Source organism: Penaeus monodon, chromosome 40 (assembly GCF_015228065.2).
Source record: "Penaeus monodon isolate SGIC_2016 chromosome 40, NSTDA_Pmon_1, whole genome shotgun sequence".
Taxonomy (NCBI): domain Eukaryota; kingdom Metazoa; phylum Arthropoda; class Malacostraca; order Decapoda; family Penaeidae; genus Penaeus; species Penaeus monodon.
This window is the reverse complement of record NC_051425.1, coordinates 16,973,264-16,985,945: the sequence shown is the minus strand read 5'-3', so window position 1 is coordinate 16,985,945 and position 12,682 is coordinate 16,973,264. Positions and strand designations below refer to the sequence as shown.

The window sequence follows — 12,682 nt, the reverse complement described above, 5'->3', positions numbered from 1 at the left end:
AGAAGGAGTGGGCGCAATACAAAACCACCTGCATTTTACTTCATGTTGCTGGCTGCACTGCAGAGAAATGCAGAAGGGGTGCAGTGCCGTGTTATTAGTAGTTACAGCATCTTCCCAAGCTGCTCTCTCTACTACTTCCAGATGGCCATCAGTTGACCCTGAGGATTACTTTAATCTCGAACACATCCAACAAAAGAAAAAGAACAACAACACGTTGAATTACTCCTGCAAACGAGGGTCTAAGAAAAGAGAGGTCGCCAAGAACAGTCAGTATGTCAGCCAAGAACTTTTCCACACCATACACACTTATCGTCAGCCTCCTTCTCGCCGTGGGTGTTGCTGTGGCATTCCTAACGTTAGCTTTTCGTTGATACATATCTCTCAGTCCTTTCTTCTGCTCAATTTAATTGTTGTCTCAAAAGCCCGGCCGAGGCAAGAGTTTTCGGAAAATGCACTTAAGGCCAATATCTCCGATCTCTAAGTCGATTCAGGTGGGGCTTTCGATCCCTAACCACACGTTACGCAATATCACGTATACTGTAGGATGACCCAAGGTCTAGAGAAGAGGTTTTCCAGACCGTATGTTGTGCAGATTTACCTTAAAAATATTGGCTTTACGAAAAAGTCGAACAATACTATATGAACACCTGTGAGAGATTCGGCAAGTCTAAGTTCATGCAGAGTCCAAAAAATCTTCAAGTTTAGAATCCATCTTCTTGAGTGTATTTGATGCCGTTAAATCCGAGGCAGTTTATCGTTCCTGTGGATAACTTTTTGTTGAGCTTTAAAATTCCTTTGGTGGTGATGACGATGGTAATGGTAATAACAATAATAACGAAAACATTAATATTGATTACAACAAAAAAAAAATATTTGTAATAATAGTGATGATATTACTGATGATGATAATTTTGGTGATAATGATAATGATGATAAAGATAAAAATAAAAATGAATATGACAAAGTCTACGGTTACTACGTCTAATACGTATGATAATGAAAAATAACAACAATAAGGATATTATACATAATGATAACAATAATAAAGATGAAAATTGATAGTGATAATAATACTATAATGATAAAACTGCGATTATAATAATGATATTAAATAATAAAAATAATGATATTAGTAATAATGATCATGATGGTAATATGGATAGTAATAATGATAATAAAGGTAATCATCATCATCATCATCATCATCATCATCATCATCATCATCATCATCATCATCATCATCATCATCATCATCATCATCATCATCATCATCATCATCATCATCATCATCATCATCATAATGATAATAGCAGTAATAATAACAACAGTAACAACAAATATAATATAATAATGATGATGATAATAGTAATAATAAAAATGATAATGATGATGATAATAATAAGAATAATAATAATAATAATAATAATAATAATAATAATAATAATAATAATAATAATAATAATAATAATAATAATAAGAAGAAGAAGAAGAAGAACAACAACAACAACAACAACAACAACAACAATGATAATAATAAAATTAATAATATTGATAATGATCAGAATAACAATAACAATAATAAGTAATAATAACAATAATGATAGAATAATAACAATGATAACGATAATGATATAAATGACAATATACATAGTTTTCACCAATTCAAGGGAAAGAGGGCTTTTTTAGCGACTAATACTCATGAACGGATAACAACACTAGTTTGGCTGCTTGGGGTAAACACCGAATTTGTTTACGCGGTGAAGATATGCGTATGAGGCAAGAGAATTATAACTGACTAGTGTGTAGGTTCTGCGAATTATTATAAAGTTTTCTATCGTAAGAGATTGGATAGGTGGTTTTATTTATTTGCACATGTGAATATATGTTTCAGTGGTAATGGGAAAAATATGAGTATGTACACATATACTGCATGAGCAAAAGATCTTCACTTGGAGAAAGGTCGTAATATATATCCTCGCGAAAAAAAGTTTTCTTTATTTTTCTTTCCTTCTCAGTACCTCCCTCAACCACGCAGCTTCTAGCCAAGGGGTCACTTCCTCTCGTCTGACAGTATTCGACAGTCACATGAATGCTATTGCATGAAACTTTATCTTCTTCCGTGGTAGCTTACTTAGTTCATTTTATGGGTTGTGAATGTACAAAAAGTGAGTAAATACTGTTGTGCTAAGCAGAGTGGGTTGTCATCCTTTCCATGGTCAGCAGGGGACAGAAGTAGATTTGAAACGTTAATGAATACCTTGAATTGTTATTAAATTTAAAGCATTTAAGTGGTGTCTGTTTTGCACAAAATTCTTCAAATATACCTCAAGATGAGGGAGATGTAAATAAAAAAAAATCTTTAGTATCAGCTTTCAGAATTATATCAGGTTTCGAATTCTGCTGTAAAATTATTTGAAAGTAACTTATATAAAATAGTAGTATATGCATTAGAATATCATATAACTGTAACACAGGTAAGAAATACAATGTATGAAAAGTTATATAGAGTGTAAGTTTCAAAGACATACAGGTAGAATATGGAGCAGTAAAGAAAAAGCCTTGATATATGGCTGTACTTGGAGATATTTCATATGGAGACAAGAAAATGAAGTCAGGGCAGAAGTGTTAATGGGATGGTGAAAAGATATAAATGCATCAAATTGTATGTCAGATGAATATTAAGACTTGTTGTAGTAGTATAAAGCACTTTCATATCAAAGAAAGCATTTTATCATACAATGTATGCCACAGCGACATGCTTATCTTCATATAGTAATGATTGGAATTATGTGCTCATCATATGATATATGTTGCAGGTTTTGGGTAAGTGTTGGTGTCAGGGTCATTTGAAGTTTCAAAACAGTTTTTTCCTTTTATTATCTGCAGTGGTCTGTTCCACCCTTTCTGCACTGAGGGCCTCATATGTGCACATGAACACATAACAGACTCCAAAATATGAAAGAAGCATGGGAAGGATGCTTTCTCAGATACATTCTTGTGCTATTAATGGGGATGGATCAAAAGATTTTGGGCAGAAGATATATTTGCAGAAATTTAAATGTATTTAGTGTTTGCAACAATACATTCAGAGAAAAGGATGGAATTTCAAATCTGATATTTTTAGTTTAAGGGTTATCTTGTGTTAGTTCCACATGTATCAATTTGTATTTTTATATTATTTATGGACATAGGAATGGTATTCTTTGAGAACTTATTGGGTCACAAAATATTGATAAGTGCACCTCTTCTGGTAGTTTGCATTGCAGGTCCTTATTGTCATAATAGTCTGTCTTGTGCCCATCTTTTAAACTGAATTATACTTCCCTAGATCACCATATCTAACATCACTTTTCTTGGTCTTCCTGTCTGCTTTCTTCCCTCTAAGCAGCCTTCCAACTATCTTTAAGTGACTCCAGTCTTAAAATATGTGCAGGCCATTTCCTTTTTCTTTGATTTATTGTTGTCATGAATTTCCTCCTTTCCCTATTCTTTTTAGACTTCTTTAGGGCTCACTTGCTTTGTTTAATCACTTCATAACATCCTTCTCCAAAACTACATTTCAAAATCCCCATGATTACTTACCTCACTCTTGGCCAATGCCCATGTTTCATATCTATATAGTAATAAATTCCAAACACTTTAGCATCCCCTTCTTTAAGTTCATACTTAGACTTTTAGTTATCACTTGTTGTAAACTCACCTCTGTGTTTGCTACTTTTGCCTGATCATCTACAAACCTACTGGCCTCAGTTACTCTTCCTCCATCCTTTATACCATTTTCCACAGAATCCAGAGACTGTCTCACCATAACCTCCACATATATATTGAAGAGTAATAGAGACAAGGGGCAGCCAGACCTTATGCCCTTTCCTATCAGCCCTTCCTCTGTTTACCCATATGCAATTCTAAGACTTACAATTTTTAAACAAAATATTCTAATACTACACTTATAAAGATGGAAAACATGTCTGATGTAGATTTGGCCACCATCCTCACTGAATATTCACCTTTTGCAGCCATTTTTACCTTGTAGTCCCATTTTTTTGAGTGTATCAGGTTTCATTTGTGATCTCCACACTGTTAAGTAGTGAGCCTAAAGCTTGGGAAAGGGGAAGAACCAAATGTGTAGAGTGCAAGGTTGGTGAGTAACAAAGGAGTTGGTATAGCTTAAAAACAATTCAATTCATAGTGTATGGGTGTATTCTGGTGACAGAGCACTCGATGTCCATTATACCACAGTTCAGGTTGTTTATGCCTGATGTTCTCCCCCAGACTCCTCTGATATAGATCCAACTCCAGACACCAGTGATCATCCTTAAAATAAAGGCCATGGTTAGGCACAGAATTGGTAGTGATGTGTCAGAACTGATGTGAGTGGCTTTTTGACAGTGTCAGGAACTTCTTTGATGGTTATCTAATGATCTTGATGCTTGATGTTTGTTGTCCTCTTTTGACATTGTACTCCTCTAGAAGATCTCTATTCAAAACACTTACCCACTCATACTTTCATAAACCTTTTGCAGAATTACAAGAATCCTGTTTGGTACATAATATGATGTTTATTCTCTGCTAAAGTTTGAGATATGTACTGATATTAGAAGTAAGGATACAGACATCATCACTAAATGTAAGATGGAAGTATACAGTAAAGCTTTTTATATAGAAATTTATATACCCTCCCTGGCAAAGGGCAGCAAGTACCAGAGAGAGCAGAACTAAAAAATATGACCCAACAAAAAGATTGTCTAACCAGGTTACTAAAGCCTAAAAATCTACAGTAAGGCTGCAAATAAGCATGTGAACTTGATCGTTGAAATATAGATCCCAGTGCTTATAGTTTGACCCCATATGTACTACTGATTTGTGGCAGTTACTTTTCACTTATAGTTTGTCTGTGACCATACTTTATTGACAGGAGAGACAGTCTTGGAAATTTTGAATTACAAGGAGAGGAAATGAAGTGTTAGTGAAAAGAACTGAAATTTTTTTTTACTTGACTTTTGACAGTTTTATTTGATCAGTATTAATGCCCTGGTTATGATGAATAAGTCTCTTATGTTTCTCTGGAAAAATGAGAATTTTTTGTCTAATATGGTGTCCATTTCCTGATCTCTACAGATTTATATATGCATAAAAGATGCCAACAGTAATCCTCCTAGATGTGTCTCTTTCTATGAGCCGGAGTGTAGATGTATCAACTCCCAGCCAAAGTGAAGAAGTAGAAAGATTAGAACTGAGGAAGGACCTTGCCGCCCATGGATGTCACAGTCTTCTCGATCACTTTGCCCAACACTGTAAATTAGAATTTGCTTGCTTGGTAAGGGTTAAATTTGATAATTTATTCTAGTATTAGGATAACTGACAAAAGTCCATTTCTCTCAGATATCAGTTTACTAATATTAAGTACGATAATCATCTATTGATGATTTCTTGCATCTTCTTTGCAGATATCCTTTTCATCTGTGTACAAAATCCTTATGCCCTTTACAAGGGATTTTGAATCCATAAAAAATGCCCTGAATCTGGTAGAAGAAGGAGATAAAACGAGTATTGACGTTGGGCTGGTTGGTGCGGCTCAGCATATCCTGGAGGAGTGGGGGAATGGAACTCCTTGTCAGGTAACCAAGGGACTTTTTGCCTGCGCTTCTCTCACTTCTTATTATGATTCTTTTTTGTTGTTATGGAGTGCATCCCTTTTGTATATCCCTTAAGTTGGTGCACCTTTCTCTCAGATTGTTTTGGTGACCGATGGTAATGCAGGGATAGGACAGCATGCCATGCAGAAGTCTCTGATGTCTCCTCATTCCCGAGGAGCTGCTCAATTCCCTTTGCCCTTCCCATTTCCTGCAAAACTCAGCATTGTTTGTATTGCCAACCCAAGTGAACCAGGCTTCCAGGTAAAGTTGATCTTGATGAATTATCCTAAACAGAATTCAGAGTGCTTAGAAATATAATAATATTATTATTATTTTTTTTTTTTTTTTGTGATTGATTTAATTATTGATTTAATTACTATTTAAGTATCTTGTATGTTCCACGAGAAAGGAATGAGTTTTTTTTTACTGAAAAGAACAGTACGATTAAAAACAAGAGTAGTTCATCTTTGACTGATTTTTCAATGTGCTTCTTGCTATATTCTTTGGTTTCAGACTTCAAAACCTTTATATCAACGTCTGATTGAACTGAATGGCGAGGGTGATATTCTTGTTCCAGAAGGTGGATTAAGCAAAAAGGTATGAAATACTATGCTATTTATTCCTATCAGAATAGAATATTACCTATAAATCATTATGAGGAGTACAATTATTGAAAAAATACAATTTTAAACTTATTTAAAATTATCTGCTGTGTCAGCATCCTAGAACATTGGCAGTAGTGAATAAATACACGAATATAGGAGGAAGTGAAGACAAAGTATTTAGAAAGAATACATCCCATTTTTAGTTGATGCTACTTTTGGTTTTATTTCCTTTTTTTCCAGTCTGTATCAGAATTATTTGACCAGCTGATTAAGAACAACTTCTCCTCATATTCTGGAACTCTTCACTGTGGGAACTTGTCTGCTCCCATTACCCTGTCGCCTCCACCTCAAGTATATCTATTAGCTTTTGCAAATACTTCCTCTTATTTCAGTATTATGTGATATGGAATATACTTCATTCTAACATTTGAGCATATGTGAGACTAATTTGGTTAATTATACAGCTATAATAGGAAGAGAGAAATGAATAGTTTGTACCTATTATTACTTACTGATGGTCCTTATTTTCAAGCCCTACTGCCGTCACCATGATTTTGAAGTGATACGTGTGAGTGTAGATTCTGCCATCCAGGTACTGGGATTTCTTAATACGGGAGACGTTTCTTCACCTCCTGCCTTCTCCAGACATCTTGTGCTTCCTCTTTCCACTAAAGGTTAGTTATAGTATGTAACTTAGGAGTTTACAGTAACACATAAGAATGAAATGTCAGTAAGAAGAGAGAGTAAAATCTCAATGTGATATGTAGCTGTCTGTAAAGAATTTTAATATTTATAAATTATTTTGGGATAAGGTGCATTGTTATGATTATTATAATTATCATTATTCATCATCATTACTATTATCAATATTACTATTTATCATCATTTGTTTTATCATCATCATTATTACTTTATTATTATTTTTATTATAATGGCTATAATTACAATTATTATTATGATTATTATATATTTTTATTGTTTTTGCTTTCTGGAGAATGAGCATTTTAGTAACACTAAAATTTGCACACACAAAAAAAAATAAACAATATATAGTGTTCAAATGTGGAGATCCTCCTAAAACAGTAGATTTACCCATTATGTTACATTTGATGCTAAAATAGTGAAGATGTTACTTTATATCATGAAATAAGATTTGTCATATAATGCATTCATTATTCCTCATGTGGATATATTATTTTAATATTATATAATCTTTGTTCAGGTGACATGGTGATGCTACCCAAGGCTGACGGTGGGAGTGATGATGAAAGTGGGAACGATGAGGGGAAAATACCCTCTTTCTGTGTCTTGCTCCATGGTGGGCTAAAGGCATGTAGTGATTATAGCTTATTCTTTATAACTTTTTGATGCCTGTTGTATGCATCATTTGATTTTAAAAATTTCTATCTCAAGAGTAATAATTTTCGTAAAGGGTAATTTAGGCTTTTCCTACATGGGAATTAGCAACTGGTTAGTTGTTTATATAGATTAATAAGGTAAATATTCTGATTCTATTACTCTTTCAGAGAGAAAACACAGTGGCTTTGTGTCAGGTTGGCGACAACTGGTATGGCATTCTGTATTCATGGGCGGACAACAAAAAGAAGTCAAACTTGATGCTGTCAATTTTTGTCCCAGGTTACTCTCTCAACTTTATTTTTGTATTCAGTGTTGATAGATATCTTAAAACAGAATAAAAGTCATTTCACAAACAACTGTAAGTAGCATAATGGTTAGTGCCAATACTGAATGCAAATGATTGTTAGGAGCTTTAAATTATTATTATTTTTGATTATTATAATTTTTTTTTATCTATTTATTTTTTTACACAGGCAATGATGTTATTCCATGGATGGGGAAATTATCTAATCTTGGACCTGCTTCACTCTTGCCTACAAATCCATATGGACAAAATGAATCTTCTACACCATTTCCATTGAAGGTAAAATACATTATGCAGATATGTTATATTAAAATTGTGTATTTGCCTGGAAGAATATGTACTGTCAGTGTAAAGCAGATTTTTTTTATTTTACATAAGAAATGACCAGATTGATGGTTATGCAATATTACAATACCTTCATACAATAAGTGTGTCATTTTGTATAGAGATGTTTTATATTTTAAGTATATTTTTGTTTAGTCATTGATTCTAAGATGTCAAATTTGCAGTGAAAGTGACACACAAAAGAAACAGGTGAAAGGATAAATAAAATCAGTCATCAATTTTTTTTCTTCTCTAAAGATTCAAGAAGAGAAAAGTTACGCACTTAATTGTGTGGTATGGGTACGACAAGGTGGCTTACAGTCAGATATACAGAAAATCCTTCGTCATGCTCGAAAACTCCCAGATAAGACACAGAGTTTTTACAAGGTAAGTAATACTTGGCAGATTGATATATAAAAAAGGATTATTCAGAGAAATTTATCACACAAAAATAGATGTAGTATGTAGATTCATATTGGCTTAGTTTATTTATTTTCAGGGCCAAGGATATTTTACAAATTAAGTAAAGTATATACAGAATAGCTACTGATATAAGTGAAATAACAGAAAACTATATTGTTGTTATACAGATATGCTGTGTTGATTTACGTCTGGATACCATAAAAGTGCTAGAGATTTTGTCAAGTAATATGGGCCAATGTTATAAATGAACATGTGTATTAGAACACCAAATTTTGAGTTAAGTAATTTCAAATAAACTGCAGATATAATACTAAATGAGATAATATTAGCTGTTTTATGATTTTTAAAGGAATTAAACCGTGTACGTAGAGCTGCCCTGTCTTATGGATTCGGCGAGCTCCTAGAGGGCCTGGCAAGTGTCTTGGAGCGAGAGTGTACGCTCCTACCTTCTTCTTCCCATCCTGTGGCAGCCATTCAGCTTCAACATGCATACGAGGCACTAAGAAACCACGACAAGAGTGATTTCAGGCAGAATATTACACCTTTGAAAACCACTTTTACAGGCAATGACTAATCAGAAATTAATGTCTAAGAGATGTGGCTTATCATTAATATCATTGTGTAAGGAAAATTCTTGGGGACATGTGTGGATTTGTTTTGCCTCCTAGTTTATATCACCAGATAATTGATAATTCACCTCATTTCATATGACAGGCGTGCATTTTATAAATAAGGAAAGTCTTTCTTATAGTATATGAAACATTCCATAATTTATGCAGGGAATTCTACTGAACATTCCTTTAGAAAAGGGTTTTAGAATGCCTCCCCCCTTCCAGAAAAAAAAAAGAAAAAAAGTACAGTATGCACATACAAACACACACAGGCACACACACAGACACATACAGACATGCACACAGACGCCCACCCATACACCCCCCCATCACCCCTCTCTCTCTCTCTCTCTCTCTCTCTCTCTCTCTCTCTCTCTCTCTCTCTCTCTCTCTCTCTCTCTCTCTCTCTCTCTCTCACTAGTTTGGCATAACTGATGGTTCAGGACAGCGATTTGAATCTGGCAGTCATTACCTGGCCAGCTGAAGTACCCAACTGCCCCATTTTCTTTACCTTCACTGCAGATTTATGCAAATATTTTACACTCAGTTACTGATTTTTCAGTAATATAATGAAGTGTACAATAATAATAATATTATTATTATTATTATTATTATTATTATTATTATTATTATCCTAAGATTTACCGATTTACATTGGTCTGGTTACAAACCAGCTGGACCTCTGAAGATCAACCTATATTAAACTGAACTCTGTGGCTGAAGTGTCATTTTCTAAGTTCAAGTCTTCAAATTCAGCAGCTGAAGTGCCATTTTTTAAGTTCAAGTCTCCAACTTAAGCCAATTGTTTATTTTTGTGTAATGTGATGAGATGATGTACATCTTACATTACGTCTTTTAATACTTTCTCAAAAAATATCCTTTTGTTTTATCTTATCTTGAGCTGTAAGTTTACAAGGTTAGATTTTTACCTGGTAAAATTACTCATCCAGCAAATTGAAATATACAGATGGTATGTTAATCAGTTTTATTTTTATTTTTATCTTTATTTATTCATTTTTACTTCTATTATAATAAGTGTATATCAATACTTGCTTCAGTTGGTGTTAAACTGAAAAGTTTTTAATTTAAACAATTTTCTTTTCTTTCCAATTTAACTTATGAGAAACATCACTTCTATATATTTTCAAAACTGTGGTCACAATATACATCTATTTCCTATAACCACCCCCTGCAGAAGTGCATGAAAATGCCAGATATTATTAAAATAAGTAACCGTATAAATCTTTCATTTTTCCGGCACCAGAACACACCAGAACATACTCTACAATACAGAGACGAATTAACATAGAACTAATCCACTTTGAGCAAGCAAGTAAGGTGCTTTGTGGATTTGGATGTGATAAAAGAGTTCAAAAGAGGGAGTGCTTGTCCAAGTGAATGCCAAATTTGAAGTCCTGATTGCATTTCTTCTACTAGTCAAATGCTAATCTTGGAAAAAAAAATATGTGAAGAAAATCAAAGGGAGTACTGGAACTTGTTTACACAAATGTACAATGGGGTCATCTCATTCATGTTTTTGCAGGGGTTTTGCACGATAGAGTACACATGGTGGCGGGAGGGGAATGGAGACACAGCTGGTGTGTGAGGTGTGTATATAGGAGCCATATTGGGGAAGGAAGGGGCTGGGAGGTGAGGGACAATTAATGGCTAATTAATGGGGCATTATTTTAGTAAGTATTTATGTGACCATACTTTACTCCAAGATGCAGAGCTTGATATAAAAAAGAAAAACATGATACTATATGTATATATTTTCAAAACTGGGATACCGGGCTATTTTGTATTCCAAATCCATTGTGCTTTGTCAAAGATATTTCTCTAATTACTATACTGCTGGACTAGCCAAAATAGATAAGGAATTTCAAGCTGGCAAGCATTTATGGGGTTAATGCTAGTAGAAAGTAGAGTAATGATGGTAATAGAAAATTCTACAAAGTATGATGTAAAGAGTATGCACATTGGCTCCCGGGATAGAAGTATGGTATTAGAATGTTTTCATTAGTACATCGAAATGTTCAATATTACCATTATTCAAAGTTTTGCATATCATGATAGGTAAGGTACATGATCACATAAAATATTGGCTATGTGGAAGCCTGTATCTGAGTCTCATATAATGTAGGTGTGCAGATATGTGATCTATTGTACAACATTTTATAAGATATTATTTTTCCAGTTGTCTGAAGTAATTTTCACACACTTATGTTCTCTTTGTAAAGTATATGAAAGTCTCACTATACTATTCTTTACTTATTATGTGGTTGTGAATCCATTATTTTATATTTAAATAGATCAAATTGCGGAAAAAGAGCGTGCTGAATTATTTGATCTCCTTTTTTTAATGACACATTTACTGCATGCTCGACGTCCAGATAAAATACAAAATAGTGGTTATATTTCTTGGTGCATATTATACTGCAAAATGACATTTGTATAAATATATTGCATAATTTTTCATCCTACTTTGATTATCCTACACCAGCATATTATTATTATTGCTGCTGTTATTTTAATACTGGAAGGCATGAGCCACTCTCATAACTTAATTGGAAGGTTGTTTGGCAGTGCCACACTTACCTGACTGGATGTCTTTCCCAAACATGCCGCGTCCAGCAAGGATACAAAAGGTCAACCATTATTACCACTGAGACAACCCAGCGACTTCCCTTATGACACCTGGGTTTGACCTCTCATGGCTTTATGTCGTCTTCTCGCTATGGGATCAGGATCCAGCTAGCAGTTACATCTATAGTTTGCAATACATGCGAACATGTGAGTTTATACTCATGAACAGACACTTCCTCTTGATTTTTTTATTTTTTTTTATTCATTCATCCATGTTTGTTGTGCTTGTACTTGTCCTGTGCCATGATGTTTCTTATAACTGTCTTTGTTCAGTCTACATTTGCCAGAAAATAAAGAAGTAATTCATAGACATCATTCTCAAATTAACTTCTCGATTTTTGCCAGACTAATGCATGTTCAACATTTTTGACATACTTTCTACTGTGGTAGTGTTTTAAACTTTAAATTCTTATGTTCTTAATTTTCACATTATCACATAGAATAACAGGAGTGGTTATATATAGTACACACACTTCGCCCAAAGAAATGGATAGTGGCATGAACAATATATACAATCAGCATCATAATTTTAGAAAAAGATGTATCTTCTGGGCAAATATGATATAAGGCAGCTCGGTTGTGTAGTACTGGTTTCGGCAACGGGTTCGGGAGTTGGTGAGCAGAGACTGGTATATACGGCGTGTTGGAACGAAATGAGGCCTTCTTTTGTCGTTAATGCTAATTGTTCATAGTCTATATCACTGCGGTGTTTCTGTAGTCTCGTTATAAAACAGGTTCAGTGGGTAAAATTTCATGGTAACCGAAAAAAAACTT

At 34.0% G+C, this 12,682-nt stretch overlaps 1 protein-coding gene across 3 annotated transcripts; it reads left to right on the top strand.

Moving 5' to 3' along the window:
• Positions 1–1,704: 1,704 nt before the first annotated feature.
• On the top strand, positions 1,705–11,740 carry LOC119598152 (integrator complex subunit 14-like). Of its 3 annotated transcripts, none has more exons than XM_037947786.1 (13): positions 1,718–1,802; positions 2,016–2,122; positions 5,119–5,317; positions 5,448–5,618; positions 5,733–5,897; positions 6,150–6,233; positions 6,482–6,592; positions 6,774–6,915; positions 7,464–7,570; positions 7,768–7,879; positions 8,074–8,183; positions 8,487–8,615; positions 9,001–11,740. In XM_037947786.1, exons 3-13 carry the CDS (start codon positions 5,138–5,140, stop codon positions 9,223–9,225), a joined length of 1,536 nt encoding a protein of 511 aa, XP_037803714.1. In that variant the 5' UTR covers positions 1,718–1,802; positions 2,016–2,122; positions 5,119–5,137; the 3' UTR covers positions 9,226–11,740. The 3 variants fall into 3 exon arrangements, with proteins under 3 accessions (XP_037803713.1, XP_037803714.1, XP_037803715.1); XM_037947787.1 differs by having other exon boundaries at positions 2,016–2,165; XM_037947785.1 differs by lacking the exon at positions 2,016–2,122 and having other exon boundaries at positions 1,705–1,802.
• The last annotated feature ends 942 nt before the right edge of the window (positions 11,741–12,682 follow it).